The following is an 18,886-nucleotide window of genomic DNA, read 5'->3' on the forward strand; positions in this document are numbered from 1 at the left end:
TTATCATTATTCCATTCTCTCTCTGCTCAAAATGATCAATCTTACGGATATTCACAAGTGTCATTGTTCTGGTGACGATCACTCGTTGTTCCATGCCAGAGGTGAGTGAATTACAACGCCATCGAATCTTGTCAAGGGAAGCGAGTATAATACCCCTATAGCCGCCCAGATGGTCTTTACGACATGTCGAAAGTCCACCGGTTCGAGTTGGTAGTGTCTCAGCCCTGATTCTGTTTTTCTCGTGAAGCTTAATTCAATTTCAATAGATTTTACAATCACTCCCGCTGAAGTTTAGCAATGCCTATATCAGTTAGTTTTTGTTAGATGAACGATGATAGAACGAACGAAACTCCCAATGAGCGTTTCACCAGATTCGTCCGTTTCAGGAGAATCTTTCGTCGCGCGACCCACCCACATCAACGAGTCTTCCAGATCTGCGAGACTTGGATCCCCTCCATTACGAAGTATGACCTCTCTGGTGCAGATGTGGACTGCCATGACGTTTTTGTTCAGGACGCATCGACTGACCCAGCGTGCAAGGACGGTAGTACTGATTGGCACAAGGTAGGTTGGCTTACATTGTATGTTCAACACAGCGTTTGTCTCAGTTCATCACTCAAGACCCGCAATTGGGTTATGCCTTCTCCGGCCTCCCATCAAGCAAGGTATGCGATGGTTCAAGTTCATATCATACATAGGCTACGTTACGGCTTATTTACGTTATGGTGCGCGTGACGCAAAGAGTTCGCGGCTACGGAAGGCCCATTCCCTCGAAGGGGCTTACGACTTTACGGTTGTGCTGAACTGCCTTTCCGAAATTGACTCGCGCTTCCATCGTGGGCATGTGTGTAGAGTGTTGGTCGACCTTCGATTTGGAGTTTCATGACCCTCCTACGACTTAGTTTTTGTCGGACTGTTTGCAATGCTGCGTAAATCAGATTTATAATCTATCTCATCTCACGGAGTGCTCCGCTCCGCCCATCTGATTTTTTGTTATGAGTGGTATTTTGCTTCAGAAGAATCTTCATCCGAGTCAAGACCATAAGCGACCATACTGGTCACTGTACGTTCCCGGAGGTTGTGGAATTCTGAACGTAATTGGCGAGAGGATCTGTTGTCTATCATGGGGCCTTTCAGAGCGCCCTCTTCGCCCTCCCTCCCTCGCAAGATGGTCAGGCCTTCGAGGTAGGGGTAGGAGATGTATGTTTTTTACACCGGGCCTAGTGCGGCGACTGTTCACAGGGGCGAAATGGTTCCCTCGATGACGTGATTGTGTGGCTCGGGGTTCTGTTCAGGAACCTCCGCTCTTGTACAAGGAAGAGGGTTACATGATACGCTTCATGGAGGAGCCTTCCGATAGGCTATTGGCCATCGAGGAGTTGAGATGTCCTGTCGGCATGGACGCCTCCAGAGAAGCACGTTCCTGGCACTACGTATTCCCACAAGGACTCCAGTGGGTCTCTACTTGTTTTCTGCTGGGATGGTTGTGTTTTTCTGGTCAGACACTTCAAACTGGCGCTACCAGAATATGACGGGGCATCCTTCAGCGAGAGATTTTATAGAATACGGCGTTCTGAGCGCTTGTCGGACTCGCTGAGGTTGATTTATTATGGTACGCATCCGGATGATGGAGAGAAAGCACCTGTCGGTGATACGAAGCAACTGTTGCTGCCGATAATGAAGGCCTTTTGCAAATATGTGAGAGATGAGCTCGCGAATCGAGGAAAGGGCTACAGTGTGTTGAGGGTGGGAGGATTCGTTTCGTATGTGAGCTGCGAGAATTTCTGTTCAGCATGAACCGTTTATGAAGGTGGAACTAGATGCAGAGAGTCCTCAGAACGTCGTCAAGGTAGTGGTGGGATAATGATATGTTGGACGAGATTTCTCACAGGATATGTCTGAGGCCATGCCTGCTACAGCGTACTTGAAGAACTCGACGAACCCTGCGAAGCTCTGGGTAGGTTTATTGTTGCCGGACTCGTTTTGGAGCTCGCATGATGAGCTTGGCACGATCAAATGTTTGATGATAGTTGGGCGATTTGGAAGTTGTGATTTATTGACGGGGAAGATTGTAATTGTGGAAGCGCGCAGAAAGTTTCTGTATTCCCAGGTAGCTTTCCCGAAATGGAAGAGGCGACCGATATACACGGTGAAGAGTGGTGACGATTATGTGAAATTCGTTGTTGAGGATGATCGTCTGGCTGTGAAGGCTATGTCGTGTCCTGGGCGGAAACCTGGAAAAACGCTTCACAGGAAGTGATGATACTTTTCGCTGCTGAGCTGAGTGATGAGGTTGATTGTTCTGGCGTCAGGTTGATCCAGCCGTCTTGGGGAGGACTTGACCTCGCTGGTAGGGGGTTGAGCTATTCGATCGTCGGAGGTGCTGCGGCGAGTTTCGAAGATGTGGAAAAGGCGATTAGGTGGATGTATGCGGGCATGGATCCGCTAAGCATTGGTGAAGAAAGCATGAGGGAGCTGAGTCGGAAGAAGTCGAAAGGATCCAGTGATAACGCCATGTTCATTCGAATGTTCTGTCAAATTCCATGGAAGCATGTCGAGGAGAAAAGGCGCTCTAAGAAGAGCAAAAAGAAATACACATTATCAACTTGAGCGTGACGAAGGAGGCTGTGACAACATGTTGTCATGTAGATGTGAATGGGCATATGATGGTTGCTGAGAATGATCGGTGTTGTGTTCGTTCATACCTGAGACGCAAGCTCTAACTGTGGACGTGGCGTGTGTTACGAGGCGCCCACAAGTTGCGGATACCTCTTGAATGTATATCTCCCCATAGGATCATATGTAGAGGTCTTTCTATGAACGAGTTAGAACTCGGGTCTTGAGGGATAAGGCTGACGTTAGCGTGGCGTGGTCGAGATTCTCACACTGAGATTCAGAGACTTCATGGGTCAAAATGATGAGAGTTTTGCAAGGGTATGTCGGATACCCCGACTCGGATTACATCTTCTGAGCGAGCTGAGAAGAAATGTCTTCGGGTGTCGTAGGTTGAATGTCAACCCTGTCTGCAGATTAGCTGGGTGTGGTCTAGAGAGCTCTTCAGACGAAAGCATTCATGCACGCTCTGGGGCAGTCATGTAGGGGTAGTTTAAGTGTCGTGGGATCTCGTTAGGAGTAGTGGCCATTCGAGTAGATACAGTTTGTATCCCAGTCTACACTGACATATGGACATACTACGACCGAATGCGTCGACTTATATTCATTGCCCGATTAGTTCAGCTGGATAGAATGTCTGCCTACGGAGCAGATGGTCGTAGGTTCGAATCCTGCATCGGGTATTATTATAGCTGCTTGTTGCCCTTTGAATGTAGGAGCGTGACTTGACACAACTGAGAAGACAACATCCACAAACTTCTGCCGTCGTTGCTCAGGTCGCGCCATGAATATAACAATCGGATAAGAATGCACTCACAATTCGAGCGACGTACTGCCATTGTCTCTGTCGTGGGGACGGCTTTGCGCTGTGAGTGGAAGGAAATCGACTCTAGTAGAGGTGATAGTGATGAGTTCATTTTTGATACCCCTTTTTCTACAATTCAAGTCCCTGTTGAGTTATGTGACAAATCCGATCCCTAGTGGAATGAGTGTGAGACATGCCCAAAATTGCAATTAAGTTGATGCTATCAGACACTACTAAATCCAACGCTCCCAAAATGATACACGAGCGAAGTTACAGCGGTCTACACTAAGAGGACGTTGAGACGAGGTTGCTACGCTCCGCTGTGAAACATGTGTTTGAAATGCTTGTATGCATAAACCGCACGCCCAGATGATCGATTTGTTCACAGCTAATTTAACGTAGGGCGACGCTGCTCCTTCACACTCAGTCCATCGCGAGCAGGTCTGTTTCGTCAGCATGGGACCTAAGATTCAAAAGTCAAAGGAGGCCAAGGCTAAGGCCGCTATGGCCGGTGGCAAGGGTAAGAAGAAGAAGTGGTCTAAGGGAAAGGTAATACCACATTTCTCTCAAATCATGGTGGTGATAGATGGTGCTCGTGGGTAGGTCCAGGAGAAGCTCAATAATGCTGTCTGCTGGGATAAGGCTACCGTTGCTAAGCTCCAGAAGGAGATCCCCAAGGCCAAGTTGATCACCCCCGCTATCGTGTCTGAGCGTATCAAGGTAGAGCAGTGGAAGATTCAAAACAGGTCCGATGATGGTCCATGTGGTTTAGGTCAATGGTTCTTTGGCTCGTCAAGCTCTCCGTATGCTCGAGACTACCGGTCAGATCCAGAGGGTTGGCGTGCCTCACTCTCGTGCTCTCATCTACACCAGGAAGATCACCGCTTAATCAAGCTTGAATTCTCCGGGTGTTGGCACCGACGAAACTGTTGCTTGCTTCTGACCATCCTCGTTATTGTCGAGTTATCAATTGTGTCTATAGGGGGAGGTTGGAATTGTCTTTCGGCAGAGTAGAAGATTCTCTCGAGAACTGCTCGTTGCAAATGGGTTGCTGCGCTATCGTTCCAGAAGCTCACATAGGTGTGGTTGAGAGGTTCGGCAAGTTCGACCGCACCGAGCATCCGGGCTGCGTGTGCCTGATTCCCTGCGTCACTGACGTCAGTGGTATGGTCCCTCTTAACGTGAGGCAGCTGAATGTTAGAGTGGAAACTAAAACTTCTGATAACGTGTTTGTAATTATGGAAGTTTCGGTTCAGTACGAAGCCATACCCGAAAAGGTAGTTTGTAAATATGGCCCAGAACGCTCGAGAAATATATTTCGTTTTTCTAGGCGTATGATGCTTTCTATCGTCTCACTTCACCGGCCGGGCAGATAAACTCCTACGTTTACGACGTCGTGAGGTCCTCGGCACCAACAATGGCATTGGATGAGGTTTTTGAGGAAAAGCAGAAAATCGCCGTAGATGTGAGTTGTTACTCGATGAGGCTGATACTGTTGTTGTGAGTGTACTCATGGTCAGATCAAGAATCAGCTTATTGATGCTATGACTGGTTTCGGGTTCCGAATTCTGGATGCACTGGTCGTCGACATCGAGCCTGATTACACGGTGAAGGACGCGATGAACGAACAGAACGCTAGTGAGACGGGATTGTTGGTGACACGTGGGGTGACAGTAGGTCAGGTCGTCGTATGCGCATTGCGGCTCAAGAGAAGGCCGAAGCTGAGAAGATCATGTTGGTGAAGAACGCTGAAGCTGAGGCTGAGTCGAAGTTCCTCGCTGGTCAGGGAATCGCCAGGCAGAGACAGGTGAGGAATTATCGCATCGCTCCGCTGTTGTTTTTGTGAGTGGTTGTAATAGGCTATTATAGAGGGGTTGAAGACGAGTGTTGAGTCTTTCACCGAGTCCACTCGGGGAATCTCCTCGAAGGACGTTATGGAGCTACTCTTGATAACGCAGCATTTCGACACGATTAAGGTGAGGAGGGGGACGGACGGATGAAGGGATAAGTTTTGTGATAGAATTATGAGGAATACTCTGCTCGAGCTCTTAAGCGTTTGAAACTGTTGGTGTTTGCGAAATTCCTGTATATCTTTTTATGAGGGCGATCTGTTGACCGCAACAGAGATGAAGACGAGGCTAGAGTCATAATCAATTCTCAGGACCTGGCTTCAACGTCGAAGTCGCAGACGATATTCATACCGCACAACCCGGGTGCTGTTGGGGAGATAGCGCAGGAGATCATGTCGAGTCTGAAGCCTCCGAAGGAGTAGGAGGAACCCTCCTCTTTGTTGTTGTCGCTGTTGGAGGCCGAATGCAGCTTTAATATTCTGGTGGTGATCAGGAGTATCTTAAATTGAAAGTAACTCTGTAGGCTGAAAAAGTAACGTAGATTTTTTAGAGGAAAATATTGTTGTCGAAATAGTAGACGCTCAGTCGCTCTCTGAAGGACAGCGATTGTTAAATGCGTCACCCTTATCATCGGTTTTTATTTATCTGCTCGAGCCTTGCGTTGTCGTACTCAATACATGATGGGAAGACGTTGAGGAATCGTAAGGGTGCGCAAGTGGAGCAAGATTCATGACTTGGTATTGTTTTTGGAGGTGTTTCGATGGGGCCTCGCCGAACGTCTACGAGAACGCTCCCGACCAACGCTGATTCATGTAAAGGACGAGTTGGCGGAGAGACGGTATCGGTAATATCGTCGACGGAGGAATCGCAGGAGCTGGATGCCCTGTTGGAGCTTTCGGTGATATTGTGGAAGTCGCGAATGGGATGTGACTGTTGTGTGTGGTTTAGGGTGAGGATAATAGTGTTGATGAAGAGCAGGAATTTTTATTCAAGGGGAAATCGCGAACAGCGGAGAAGTCGAAGTGAGCTCCTTATTGGCATCTCATGGGCTGTTAGGTGACGTTACGCTGAAAATCAGAATTGACTTCTGTCGTAAAATGCGATTTTAGGAACAGTTTTGTGAGCAACTGTGCGGTTATGGTTACATTTTAGGCGAGCTTCGTGTAATGTTAAAGGTCGGCGGAAAGAGAGGGAATCCGGGCAGGGCGCATCGACTGGATTCGCTGCGTGGAATAAGGGTAGTAAAACTGGGAGTAGGTGTGATTTTGATTATGGAATTTTTGTGATGAGAAGGTGGTTGATGCTTTTTTCAAGTATTATGATAACAGTTCACGTGGGGTTGGAATTGTTTAGGAAATTGTTCAGAATGTGAAGTATTGATCCTTGGCAAGTTTAGCTCGTCTCGAGCTATGTGGAGTGCTGGGTTGAGTACATTTGATCGATCGTTAATTTCGAGGCAATCTAGATGCGCCCGTTGGGGGTATTGTCGTCCGCGTCGCTTGGACGGAGGAGAGAGAAATTTATAAAGTTCGTGTTTGATGAGCTCTTTAGCGGTGGCGGCAGAGGAGGATTCGGGTGGCATCACGTTCGAGTGTATCACGAATGACGTCCCTGTCGTTAACCCCAGTGAGGAGCAGGTTGAGAGGCTGAAGAAATTGGTGGCTTGTAAGAACCTTTTCGCGCGGCAGCTACCGAAGATGCCGAAAGAGTAGTACTGGCAGGGAATCATCCAGGAACCTATAATGTTTCCGGGGAGAACTCATTTTGAATTTTCCACCTAGGAACACATTCTTCAATCAGTTTCTCATGTAGGAACATCATTTTCCCCATTGTTATCAAATCCTGGGGAGCGTTGTTTCTCAAAGCTAGAGGGGTCCTTGAATATTAGGACAGCAGTGGGGGGATATTTATGGGAGTTTGAGATTCAACTTCGAGAACACGACTCAGCTGAACTAGAATCGATGCACGTTAACTGGGCAGGAAGAAGTCTGGCGGGTTTTATCGTTCCATGTCGCCGTCGTGAATTTATGGTGAATCGAGCGGAGCGATGCTGCGGTTGTATTGGTCTCATGTAGGTACATTGCAAAGTTGGTGTTTGATCGCCGACATACTACGTACACTATGTGGAAAGAAGGAGCCTTGATAGGCGCTGTCTGCTTCCGGTGCTACTTCAAATACGGTCTGCTGGAGATAGCATTTCTTGCTGTAACGAGTGATGAACAAGTGAAGGTAGTGGGGGAGTGGGAGGGTTGAGTATTCACTTGTAGTGGTGGGGTGAGTAAAGAGGCACTACTAGTAATTTGGGGTGAATTCGCGGTGGAGTGGTATTGGTGTGTAGGGCTATGGTACGCGGCTGATGAATCGACTGAAGGAGTTCATCAAGCAGTGCAATCCGCATATAGAGGCGGCCGCGCCAGAGTTTCGGCTGATCACACATTTCATAACGTATGCGGATAATGCTGCTGTGGGGTATTTTGCAAAACAAGTGGGTTGGAATTTGACCGCGCGCCACGAAATTCAATTGCTTTTATTAGGGGTTCACCAAGCACGTCAAAGTGCCCAAGTACATCTGGTCAGGGTGAGCTGGATGATAATTTCGTGGCGCGTGACGGAATTTTCATCGTTTAGGATGATCAAATCGTATGAAGGTGCCCACATGATGTCGGTGGAGCTCGCCTTGGATGTGAATTATCTCCGAGTGGCTGATATGCTCTCTGAAACTCGACAGAAGATCTGGCAAGATGCACTGTAGGAGGGGTTGTCAATTTTGAATTTCATGGCGCGTGACGGTGATGACCCGTATCGTGTATTTGAAGGGTGTGAATTTCGTGGCGCGTGACAGTTGACGTCACTGGGGAGATTGTTAAGAATCATGTGTCTGAAGGGCGTGAATTTTGTGGCGCGTGACGGAACGATTAGGCCTGGGGGATTTTTTATGTAGGGACGAACGCCCCCCCGTAGAGATGCCTCCGTTGTGCGACGCTCAGCAGCTGCCCGATCCTCTACCCGTAGATCAACTTCCCGGGGTAAGTGTATGCAGTCCGTTGAGGAAATGCAAGATTGCAAGATGCGGATTTGCTGGATGGTTCAGATTGAACGATCGAATTTGAAAAGACATAATTCGATTACTCCGGCGAAATCTGATGGGGAATCAGCTCGCGAGAATGCCGACCTGAAAGAGTGGGCCGACGGTTCCTCGGGTGATGACGATGTTATTGTCGTTGTTGTGCAGGTCTTTGGAGAGCCGATTATTGTCGTTAACAGAGGCTTGCTTTGAGCACGAGTCCAGCTGGCCCTTTAGAATTCCTGTTGCTGTTAAGGACGCTCCTGACTACTATATGGTAGTTTGTTGGAGTTCCTATATGGAGTAGTGAAAAAAATACTTCACGACTACTGCATAGCGCGAATAGCGGGGTTTTCACAGAGTATCACGCGTAAAACGATTGGGCCTACTTTGAATCTTACCATCATGCGAGCTTGGATATTTTCGTTTTTATGTGATCCGTTTAGATAATAAAACATCCTTCGGATCTGTCTAGTATAAAGAAGAAGTTGCTCACTCATCAGTTGACGACGATCAGGGAGTATCGTCGTGATATGATGCGAATTTTCGACAACTGCCGTTTTTACAACGGGGATGATGGAAATATTTACGTCAAGTGGGAAGTAGCTGCTGGGAAAAATCGAAGGTAATAGTTTTGATCAGATGCGCCAGGGAATTGGAGAAATTTGCATTTACTCGGTTGAAGCAAGTTGAGGCTGATTTTGGAGGAGATGATGCTGATGAGCTTATGAACGGCAGCAGCGAAAAACGGTAGGTAAGGGGCTGCTGAATAGACTTTGTGCATGTGGGTGGAGACTAGAAGTGGCTCTCCTCAGCTGAGCTCTGGAGTTCCCTCACTGAGTATGGAAGTTTATCTACGAGTTAGGTTAGAAGTGTACAGAAACTAAGAAAATTTGCGAAAATTTTCGAAAAAAATTCATATTGTCACCAACACATGGAGTTGACTCTGTGCATGTTTTCTCACACTAATGGTGATCATTCATTGGTGTTGTCAGGAGTACTACGCCGAGCAACGACTCGAGAGGATCTGTTGTGGGGAAGAGACGGAGGGTCGGCAGCCAACGAGGCTGAGTTGTGCTGTTATAATTACAATACGATTGCCTTTTTCATCTGAGGGCGTTGTTGAGCTCAGTCGGGGTGGTGGAAAAAGTGGTATGTGTGCTCGAAGACGTCTCAGGGCACAGGAGTTTATCTTCGTATTGGACTAGTGTATTGTTATGCTATAGGGCTATATGGGATTGATATCAATATTATTTTCATCCTAAATTTTTTTATTTCCATTATTTTCTAATCGGAATTTTTTGCTGCCCAATACTCGTCGTAGAGTTTTGATAGGATGGGGAGCGTAATGCTGTTTTATTAGATTGTATCTCGTTCCTTATATGGGCTCGGAAACGGAGAAGGGAATGCCTCCTCCGCTGGAGATACCACTGCTACCACAAGTGGTACGGCGTGGGAATCGAACCAGGGATATATCGGTTGTTCATGTTTGACAGGAGGCTACACCGCGTCGCCAAAACTGCGCTGAGTTTTTGTGCCAGCCGCGCAACGTCCTCATAGTGCTCGCGCTGTTGCTTTGCATTGCTGGAAGCATCAACGATGTCTCTTGTAAGATAGTTCAGAACGTCTATGGACAGGAGTAAGCCATCCCCTATTCCTCCAGAAGGCCTAAGTCGTCGCTGTTTTAGTTACGCCTTTTTCGTTGACCAGTTCTGCAATGTTGGGTATATGGTGATGACAGCGATTCCGGCGATGGTATTGCGTAGCGAGAGAAAGCGCGAGAAAGACCCACAGGAAACCTTCCCGCCTCAGTAGGTTGTCATTCCCTAGCGTTGAGGAAATATATGTTCGCTTTCCTCAGCTGAGCTCAGGCGTTTCCTCACTGATTATAGGACTTCGGTAAAAATATGGAGGAGTCGATGATAATCTCCCGAAATTCCCTCAGAGTTCTCGTTTTGTGGTTGAGCATCTGCGTATTTTCCCGCACTGTCTCTCGTGCTGAAATCATGTTAGCTGTGAAGGTACAAATTCGCCATTATGGGCCTCCTGGACGGTCTGGGTACCCTCTTCAGCAGCATAGGGGGGCCCTCGACCCCTGGCCAGTTCCAGACGGTTCTTAATCAAACGCTAATCCCAGTGACTATGATTTGCAGTAGTCTCGTCCTTGGTACAACCTACACTGGGAAGTCCATCGTGAGTTATTGATCGGTTGTGTATGTGCTGTGGTCATCAAGCATGTTCTCAGGGCGCGGCGTTCATCGTCTTTGTCAGCGCTTGCGTTACTGTCGTCCCCTCCTTCAGTGGTGCCTCTGTTGCCAACTGCAGCGGACTGTCGGTTTGCTTGTGAGTGTAGCTGATGAATGATGTGAATGTAGTCGATTTCAATAGGTACTTCCTGTCCAACATTCCTATGGCCCTTTCTAACGTGTATAAAGAGTCGGGCTTCAACAACTACAGTGTTGGTGTGTGGACTATGACAGCTTATGTTGCCGCCTACCAAACAATCATATCATTCGGTCTTGGTTTCCTCCAGTGCGTTCCGTACCTGTCTGGACAGCCCGGAGGCGTTCCTCTCTCACCGAAATCGGTCGTGTTCAATTTTCTCAACGCCTTCAGCTTCTCCGTCGGCCCTGCCGGACTGCTACTACTAGCTTACTGCGTCGTCAACCTCGTATTCAACGTGCTCGGTGTGGCAGTGACTAGATATGGATCGGCTCTACAGGTCGGTGCCATCATGTGCTCCCTGGCCTATGCAGTGAAGTTACCCGTGTCGAGTTTGCTGTACACGAGCTCCTTCCTTATGGGTGAAGACTATGCTGAAAGCTTCTCCCCTTACTCCCTGATTGGAGTCGTCGGAGTAACTACTGGGTTTATCTTGTATGTACGCTACAGCAACTTGGGCGGCACGGAGGATCGCACTGAGTTCGCCACCCCGATGCAGGTGAGGCATGCGCCTGTGTTTGTGGTTGAGTGTCGTGATACATTTTTGATTCGTTTTCAGACGTCCTACGAAGAGCCTTGGGCCTTCCATGAGCGTGTCGTTGGATGTGTGTCCTCTGGAGTGGTGCCACACACCCCTATTGCTGATAGGAGTACCACGCCTCGTTTCAATATGAATGAAGGAGCTTGAGCCCCCCCCCTCCAGGGTGTAAACTAACTATGAGTATATGTATCAAAGCTGTAACGTTCTAGAATGGTGTATTGAGTTGCGGCTAACAACCGAGTGGTGCGGTAACAGACAGTCGTTGAGGTTGCTGTCATATGAATGTGGTTTTTTGGCGTTAGCGAGATACAGCCTATACTGGTGAGATCAGTGGTGGCTCTCGTAAGATGGAAAAGCTAGTGGCTTGCTAGTAAGTTTTTATTACTAATACTGACTGACGGTTCAACAGAAGGAAATTCAACGACTTACACCCAACACCCGCTGCTGTATTTCAAACAATGGTCAATGCGCATCATTCGGGAGATCCAGATGGAGTGTAATGAAAGACGGCGCGTACAATAGGGCGCGCCCGACATCATTAGAAGTGTAATCGATGTCCAGATCTTGCCCACTTGGGATTCCTCAAAATCATCTCCTCTTTATCCATGCGTCTTGTTCATAGCCAGAGGGAGCCTACCGGGGAAGGGATCGTCCATGCCAGAGTGCCTGCAGCAGGTCTGAACACTTCCGCGGAATCGCTGACTTTTCGTTCAAGAGGAGCAGAGTCGATCCCACTCGTCATTCAGTTAATCAGATAGTGATTGTTAAAGACCACATAGTTGTGGACTTCATACTTGTGACTTGGTCAACGGTTAACCTTGTGAAACCATGAGCGGAGCGAAGCGGACTCTCTGACTTTGCTAGACTCTCCTAGTTTATAGAGAGTCGAGACTTCCGGGAATGAGTTTCGCCGTATAGTGTTGTGATATATAAGAAAATTTCCGTGAAAAATCGCCTTCGTAAAATCATCATTATACCAATACTGTTTATACAAAAGGATTAAATTCTCTCGCTACTATCGCTGAGTATAGTCGCTTCTTATTTTTCTCCCTTCCTGATGTCCTCTTCCGCGCCTCGCGTGTTGGCCCGCAATATCAAGCCGACTGAGTTCATAATGAAGCTCGGTGCTGGTAGTAGTAGTAGTAGTAGTAGTAGTAGTAGGTGTGAGAGGCTCTCATACCGTTGACCCGTGGGTGGATCCTTTCTGCTTCCTGTGTTAGGTGGGGCTATTGAGGGTGGATTCAAGATCCCCAATTTGAGGAGGGCTCCGTTCTGGAAGTTCATATGGACGCAGCAGTTCGTCGCCAGGTGAGAGGAGTTTTTTCGGCATTCTCGGGCTCTTTTTCGTCTTTTTTCCGTTATTTTTGTTCCCCATTATTTTCGTATGATTCCTTTCGTTATCGTTTTATTGGTCCTTTTAGTAGAATTTTTTCTTCGGTTTCGTGTATTTTTTCATTCCGTAGATATCACTCCGGGATCTCTCGAAATAATTGCTTTTTTTCGTTACTTCTCGAATTGCTGCTCCTTGATCAGACAACACTTCTTCTCGGTGCATCACGCCGGGCTGCTGTTCTCGATGGCATTCTTCTGGTGGACCGGCTGGTTCGACACCGCCCCTGTCGAGAGGAGGGATAAGTAGGAAAGCGGCCTCGTTATTATTGTTATCATTTTATATACGTGATAGTATAGAAAATTAGTAATAAAATAAAATTATAAGTAATAAAATTAGTACGCGTTTGTTGTGATCGTGTGAGAGAATACAGAATTGAATAGTCGCATAAAAATTCTACTGAGGGTGTTGATGATAAAATCAATAGATGATGAAATTGTTTTTTAGGTACTACATGAATGGTGCGAAGTTCCGTCTGCAATCAGCATATCATAATCCCGGTACGAGGCCTGCTTATAAGATTGCTCAGGAGCAAGCAAAGGTAACATTATAGGCGTCAACGTTGTTAATCTGTTTTTGTTATTATCATTATGTTTCTCAAATATTATTGATGAATTCTCCTAATTGAGCAGTGACCGTGAAAAATGCCATTTGCATAACGGTTTGGTTAGCATTGTAGTATAGGATCGTAGGGGTAGTGCTGGAGGAATGTCTCCGTACGACCGCGTGGTTGGGGTGGCAGTGTTGGAGGAATCTGCGGGCTCTCCTAACTAACTAATTATTGAAGTTTACGCCCGATTTGGGGAAGAAGTGTAGAGAAATTAATATGAATTTTCTTCCGAAATTTCCTCAGAATTCTCATTTAAGAACCAACACATGTAGTTGGCCATGTGCATATTTTCCTCGGTGTAAGAAGGGCGAAGCTGTTGATCAACGATGATATTAAGTACTTCACATTCGAGATTGTAAATGTGTTGGGAGATATTATTTTCTTTGTAGATCCGCTACTTTTATCGTGGTTTCGATCACCCCTATACCATTAACGAGGCCAAGGACCAGTTATGGAAACTTAGAGAGAACTGGATTATACAGAACTACCCGGGCGTGCAGTACCCGTATGTGAGCAAGCAGATGATGCCTCCTCAGCTGCCCGATAAGATGTATAAAATTGCGACACCTGATGCGAGTGAAGCTAAGCATTGAGGAGGGCAGAGGCGCCTTTTAGTAGGATGGCATTTTCCTGTGTGTATGTTGGGAAGTAGAGTTGGGGGGAATTCCGAAATTATATGTGTTCTGTCAGCCTCGTGTTATACTAATGTTATCATCTCGTGTGCTGTACAGTAGCTCGGTACTGCTCGGACGGTTCGGCCCGGCCTTAGCACGACCAGCATTCACTGTGATGGGAGCATCTTACCGTCGTTTCGGTCGAGCATTTAGTAGTAGTGCTACGGCTGATGAGAGCCATGAGGATAAGGGGGAGCAGCAACAGGAGTATAGTAAATCGAAGGAGTTGGGAAATCCAATAAGTAATAATTTTGTGGCGCGCGAAAAAAATTATATGTGATTGATTTCAGCGTGGGCAAACCCGACTGGTGGGCCTACTATTGATGACTACTCGTCGGACAATTGGAAATGGGTGTTCCCTGTTGGCACCGGTATGATATTCTTCTTCGGATGGATAAAGGGGAGGAAGGACCGCAAGGAGAAAAGCTTGATTAAAGGTGTTCCTGTTTGAATGACGAAGTACCTATTTTCTGTTCTATACATTCATCATCATTACATACTCGAATTTATCTTCTCCAACGCCTCTAGATATTCGCGTTATTATTAATTTCGTGGATAATGATGGACAGTATATCTTCTATTCACTGGGAGTATAAGTGATCAAATTCGCATGGAGTGTTTTTATGCAGCAGCAAACGGATGGGAAGTATAAGGGTTTCTACTCGTTTTGTTACTAAAGAGAAGGAGTACTGTTTCCTAGTCTGTAGTGGTATCCAGTCTCGAATTTATCTGCTCATAGGCCTCTAGAAATTCACGTTATCTTCAATTGAGTCTGGGAAGGTTATCAGCTGTAGGGTGTATCAAGAGTCCGGTGAGTGTATCGTATCGCTAAGAGCATCTAGACTCCCTCGTATGAGGCCTAGATCATCCTCCCGTTCTTCTCCACAGCACAGGAACCATCATGCGTCTACTGGTATTTCCACACAACCGTGTCACCATCACGTTGAGTTGGATCAGATTAGATGTGTTCTTTGTGGTTTGTTGGGCTATGAGCATCGATGTGAATTGTCCTATAGGAGACTATATTCTGCCACCGGAGGTGCTATTGTGGCAACCAGGGGAATGGAACATGTTTACTCGCTTCAAGGGTGGTGATTATGAAAGGCGCATTCTTCTCAATGTAGTAGGGAGGTGAGCCCTTCGAGGTGGAGTGATGGGAAACTGCTGAGGTTCCACCGTAGACTTCCCTGGTTGAATGTCTCTGCAGGCTTGGGCCTTGGGAGCAGTTGTGAAGAGTCGTATTGGGCGTTTGTATAGGTAGAGTTGATGCCGCAAGAATTGGAGGCGATCGATGAGGTGTATAAGACGTTGGAGGCGCGGAAAATCGTTCTGGCTCGTCAGTTGGAACCACGAATTTTACGGTAGTGGGAGAAGTGGTCATGGGTATATCGTTGGTATTCTGTACGTCTATGACCTAGTTGCGGGAAACAGTTACCTCCAGATGACGTGATAGTGTAATATATATTTCTATATTCGAGTTTAGTACGTTTTACGTGAAGTGACATAATATTGAGAATATAATTAGTTCGATATAGATATATATATTTCGAGGAGAATTGTTTTATGAATGTCTAGAATTTGTTTCCGTACTTATATCAGGGCTTAGGCTTAGCCGCTCATTTCGGAGTTGCTGTTGAGTTCGCAGCCACACTCCTATACTGGCTACTACCTGCGTCTGGTAAAAGGAGTTCTGCTCAGTGAGGAAATTTCCCATACGTTAGCTCATATTAAAATAGTGTCTTGTCAAGGGAATTATCATTAAGATATTAAGAATATAGTAAATGCGATAAGCCTCTTCAATAGCGCTGGTGTGGATCTGAGATCAAGTCCACTGATCAGGTACCTTTACCACACACGTTTTGATGTTGGACGAGCTGTGAAGGAGTTGTTGGAAACTGAGAAGTGGCGTAAGTGGACTCAGGACCCCTCTAGCTTTGAGAAATAACGTTCCCCAAGGTGTGATAACAATGGGGGAAATGATGTTCCTAATGTGATGATATTTACATGGGAAACTGATTGAAGAATGTGTTCATAGCTAAAATTCAAAATGAGTTCTCCTCCCGGGAACATTATACGTTTCTGGATGATTCCCCGAGTGCACTATGCGCCAGGTTAGATTTGTGCATTAGAGGTGGACGGTAGGGGACATGTTGTGATTTCAGGATTGGAGTTTTTCAAGAAGCCAATACGCGATGCGGATATTCTGAGAGAGCTCAATTCGGTGAGTATTGAAGCTCAATAGCCGAATCGGGTTCCCTATATGTGTACACCGCTTGAAGAGGTGATTCGGTAGTGTATGCTATATATCGGCTGTGTGGTCTAGTGGTATGATTCTCGCTTTGGGTGCGAGAGGTCCCGAGTTCGATTCTCGGCCCAGCCCTTTTTTATTTTTAGGGTTTCCTCTATGTTTCTGGCCGTGATAAGCAGTATCGACCCTGTGTTGTGGTGCGACCAAGCTTATTAGTAAAAGAAAATATCTCCAAGGAGAATGCCATCCGCACTAGCGTATTCCTCATGGAGTTCATCACACGGTAGGGCCGGACAGTATTCCCTCATGCGGTGACACTGTGAGAGTAGGTACATGCTGCTAGCGAGTAAAGTAGAATCAGTTGTTATGATAGTCGACTTTAGCGGTGTCGGTCTGAGCGCTCCATATTCTACGGCTTTTGCCCTTTATAAAGTGAGCGGTCGCTGGACCTTCGCTCGGGGTCTGCGAAGGTTCGTGTTTGCTAGGTTCTAGCGTATCACTACGTAGGCCGTATGGCAGCCATTTACATCGTCAACTTGCCTACATTCATGAGAACGATTGTTGGTAAATTAGCGCATAGGTTGATGACTGAGCGGCAACTGCAGAAGAATCACATCGTGACAGATTTGAAACAACATCTCGCTAAGTAGGGTATGGCTGGTTAGTGTCAGTGTTGGGGGAATATATGTTGGCTTTCCTCAGCTGCTGAGCTCAGGAGTTTCTCCACTAATTATGGAAGTTCACAAACGAATTCGGGTAGAAATGTAGAGAAAGCAGCGATAGTTTCCCGAAATTTTTTTAGAATCTTCACATGTAGTTGAGCATATTTTCCCCTTACACTGCTCACTGTGGAGTCGTCATTCAGCAGTTTAATCTCGTTATTATAAAGGGCTGACCTAGGGCCCTCCCCTGCTATACTCGTACCGTTTCGACAAGCGTTAGATGCAGTCCCACTTTCTCTTCCTTGTTTCCGCGTAGTGTCTTACCACAAACACTCATACAGAATGAGTGTTCGTGTTGTAGTTGGCAATTCCGTCAACCGCAGAGTCTAGTGGAAATTTTAGCGGCTTTCAGAAACCGCGTTATGAGGTTCTATGTAAGGTACTTCGACCCTAATCAGCTGGAGAGGCGCTATGGTGGTGTTAAACCGAATATAGAGCAGCTCTACCCTATAACACATTTGAGTTCGAAGTACTCCATCTTGGTTTTCAACTTGATCAGTCTAACTCTTTTTTTGAGGTATAATGCCAAGGTGAAGAAGGATGAGTTGTTGAAGCATTGCCATGTGTAACTACGCCTTATGCAGCAGCTGAGAGTTGACGACTTTATGGTAGTTGTCTCGGTCTGCCTACGGTCCGTGGGCAGCTGTGGCGACGAGGACTTCCACAGGAGCCTTTGAGGTTCTCACGAGAGGCGTTACCGCTCTTTGAAGCACTGGGGTTGGGGAGGCCCGAGGTGGGTATAGACGACTTGGCACTGTAGATGTAGTTCGCTCGTGATAAGGTGATGCTGGTCGGGCGAGAGGACTCCCGGTTGGCTGTAGCAGAGGCTACTGAGGGCCGCGTTGTGCCTGAGGGGACTGTTGAGGATGTCCGAGTGGATGAGTTCGATCATGTAAGCGACTTCAGAAGTGTCATTGAAAGGTTGTTCATGCTGGTAGTTGTTGAGGTCCTCAGAGGGTAGGAGCGGAGGAATGGAGGATGAGGTGAAATTGGCAGAATTGTGGGAAGAGTTTTTTGACATTGTATAGAACTGGAATATATGTTTGGTTTTCTCAGCTTAGTTCTATCGCAGCGAGTATATTATATACACACTGAGAACTACTATAGTAGTAGCACAGTTTAGTAATGGTAGTTGGTTCTCACAGAGAACTACACAGTAGCACAGCATAGTAGTGGTATTACTATGCTCAGTTCCTCGAGGAAGGGAGTTTCTTGGCTATGTTTTGAAATTTAAACACGACTCGAGATGGGAATGTGCTGAAATTGGGAGAAATTCTCAGCAATACCACGAGAAACTGTTATCACCTATTTTCTAATACTGCATTAATGAGTTCCTCTAGAGTCAGGAGCTCACTCCACTTGCCGTGATAGTAACTTCTAAGATGAGGACGACGTTTGTGAGGCCGCCAAGACCCAGAGGAGATGAAAATGGAATGGTAGTAGTGACGGGTGGTCGTGGGCGGTATGCTTTTGTTAGGTAGAAGACTCTCGCACTCAACGAGCGCACCCCTCGTCGGTGTTGGGCTGTTTTTGGCAGTACTGCATGTCGTATTAAATCGTCTGGTCGCTATCACGTTGTCGTTGATTCAGCGGAGTAGTCGTGTTGGGGTGGTTCGTAAGGGTGTCTAAAGCGTATCGCTCCGCTGGCTGCCGGCTCCAGTTTGGGAAAAAATGTGCATATGGTCAACTACATGTGTATTTGAGAATATGAAAATTGTGAAAAAAAATTGGTGAAATTTTCTTCTACCCGAATTCATATATAAACTTTTGAGCTCGGGTGAGGAAAGCGAACATAGATTTCCACATTAGCCGCATCGCTTCGCCTCTGCAGTTGCCCGAATGAGAGGCCATTTCCGTTGTTGCACATACTAGGCCCTTTGGGGTTGTCGGAGAGTTTCTATTCTCGCAGTAGAGTGGGAAAAGCTAA

General features: G+C 46.7%; 7 protein-coding genes and 1 non-coding gene across 8 annotated transcripts; all 8 read left to right on the plus strand.

The window, feature by feature from the left end:
* Positions 1 to 995: 995 nt before the first annotated feature.
* On the plus strand, positions 996 to 2,260 carry Pmar_PMAR011550 (hypothetical protein; the record flags this gene model as incomplete). Its single annotated transcript, XM_002773662.1, has 7 exons — positions 996 to 1,094; positions 1,138 to 1,185; positions 1,296 to 1,453; positions 1,503 to 1,746; positions 1,793 to 1,849; positions 1,892 to 1,957; positions 2,111 to 2,260. 7 exons carry the CDS (start codon positions 996 to 998, stop codon positions 2,258 to 2,260), a joined length of 822 nt encoding a protein of 273 aa, XP_002773708.1.
* Positions 2,261 to 2,312: 52 nt separating this feature from the next.
* On the plus strand, positions 2,313 to 2,503 carry Pmar_PMAR011551 (hypothetical protein; the record flags this gene model as incomplete). Its single annotated transcript, XM_002773663.1, has 1 exon — positions 2,313 to 2,503. A coding segment is annotated over one exon (191 nt), but the record flags the coding sequence as incomplete, so codon positions are not given.
* Positions 2,504 to 3,222: 719 nt separating this feature from the next.
* Positions 3,223 to 3,296, plus strand: Pmar_PMAR011552. Its single transcript has one exon. It is a non-coding gene; the product is annotated as a tRNA-Arg (tRNA).
* Positions 3,297 to 3,850: 554 nt separating this feature from the next.
* Pmar_PMAR011553 (40S ribosomal protein S25, putative) lies at positions 3,851 to 4,363 on the plus strand. The gene is made up of 3 exons (XM_002773664.1): positions 3,851 to 3,967; positions 4,022 to 4,138; positions 4,191 to 4,363. The coding sequence occupies exons 1-3, from the start codon at positions 3,875 to 3,877 to the stop codon at positions 4,305 to 4,307; spliced, it is 327 nt and encodes a 108-aa protein (XP_002773710.1). The 5' UTR covers positions 3,851 to 3,874; the 3' UTR covers positions 4,308 to 4,363.
* Positions 4,364 to 6,018: 1,655 nt separating this feature from the next.
* Pmar_PMAR011554 (histone acetyltransferase gcn5, putative) lies at positions 6,019 to 11,490 on the plus strand. Its single transcript, XM_002773665.1, has 19 exons — positions 6,019 to 6,166; positions 6,217 to 6,290; positions 6,421 to 6,976; positions 7,344 to 7,497; positions 7,607 to 7,753; positions 7,803 to 7,846; positions 7,897 to 8,016; positions 8,210 to 8,294; positions 8,360 to 8,448; positions 8,501 to 8,609; positions 8,779 to 8,927; positions 8,975 to 9,082; positions 9,696 to 9,777; positions 9,829 to 9,971; positions 10,021 to 10,143; positions 10,354 to 10,525; positions 10,578 to 10,675; positions 10,721 to 11,273; positions 11,334 to 11,490. The coding sequence occupies exons 3-19, from the start codon at positions 6,807 to 6,809 to the stop codon at positions 11,460 to 11,462; spliced, it is 2,475 nt and encodes an 824-aa protein (XP_002773711.1). The 5' UTR covers positions 6,019 to 6,166; positions 6,217 to 6,290; positions 6,421 to 6,806; the 3' UTR covers positions 11,463 to 11,490.
* An 882-nt stretch (positions 11,491 to 12,372) lies between these two features.
* On the plus strand, positions 12,373 to 13,908 carry Pmar_PMAR011555 (conserved hypothetical protein; the record flags this gene model as incomplete). The annotated part of the gene is made up of 5 exons (XM_002773666.1): positions 12,373 to 12,445; positions 12,536 to 12,623; positions 12,849 to 12,950; positions 13,153 to 13,246; positions 13,705 to 13,908. 5 exons carry the CDS (start codon positions 12,373 to 12,375, stop codon positions 13,906 to 13,908), a joined length of 561 nt encoding a protein of 186 aa, XP_002773712.1.
* Positions 13,909 to 14,104: 196 nt separating this feature from the next.
* Positions 14,105 to 14,440, plus strand: Pmar_PMAR011556 (hypothetical protein; the record flags this gene model as incomplete). The annotated part of the gene is made up of 2 exons (XM_002773667.1): positions 14,105 to 14,231; positions 14,280 to 14,440. 2 exons carry the CDS (start codon positions 14,105 to 14,107, stop codon positions 14,438 to 14,440), a joined length of 288 nt encoding a protein of 95 aa, XP_002773713.1.
* A 618-nt stretch (positions 14,441 to 15,058) lies between these two features.
* Positions 15,059 to 18,440, plus strand: Pmar_PMAR011557 (conserved hypothetical protein; the record flags this gene model as incomplete). The annotated part of the gene is made up of 13 exons (XM_002773668.1): positions 15,059 to 15,109; positions 15,247 to 15,350; positions 15,829 to 15,896; positions 16,152 to 16,210; positions 16,384 to 16,520; positions 16,567 to 16,669; positions 16,723 to 16,883; positions 17,339 to 17,428; positions 17,477 to 17,524; positions 17,572 to 17,692; positions 17,741 to 17,851; positions 17,898 to 17,959; positions 18,437 to 18,440. 13 exons carry the CDS (start codon positions 15,059 to 15,061, stop codon positions 18,438 to 18,440), a joined length of 1,119 nt encoding a protein of 372 aa, XP_002773714.1.
* Positions 18,441 to 18,886: the final 446 nt, after the last annotated feature.

Source organism: Perkinsus marinus (genome assembly GCF_000006405.1).
Source record: "Perkinsus marinus ATCC 50983 genomic scaffold scf_1104296958712, whole genome shotgun sequence".
In the NCBI taxonomy this organism is placed as follows: Eukaryota; Perkinsozoa; order Perkinsida; family Perkinsidae; genus Perkinsus; species Perkinsus marinus.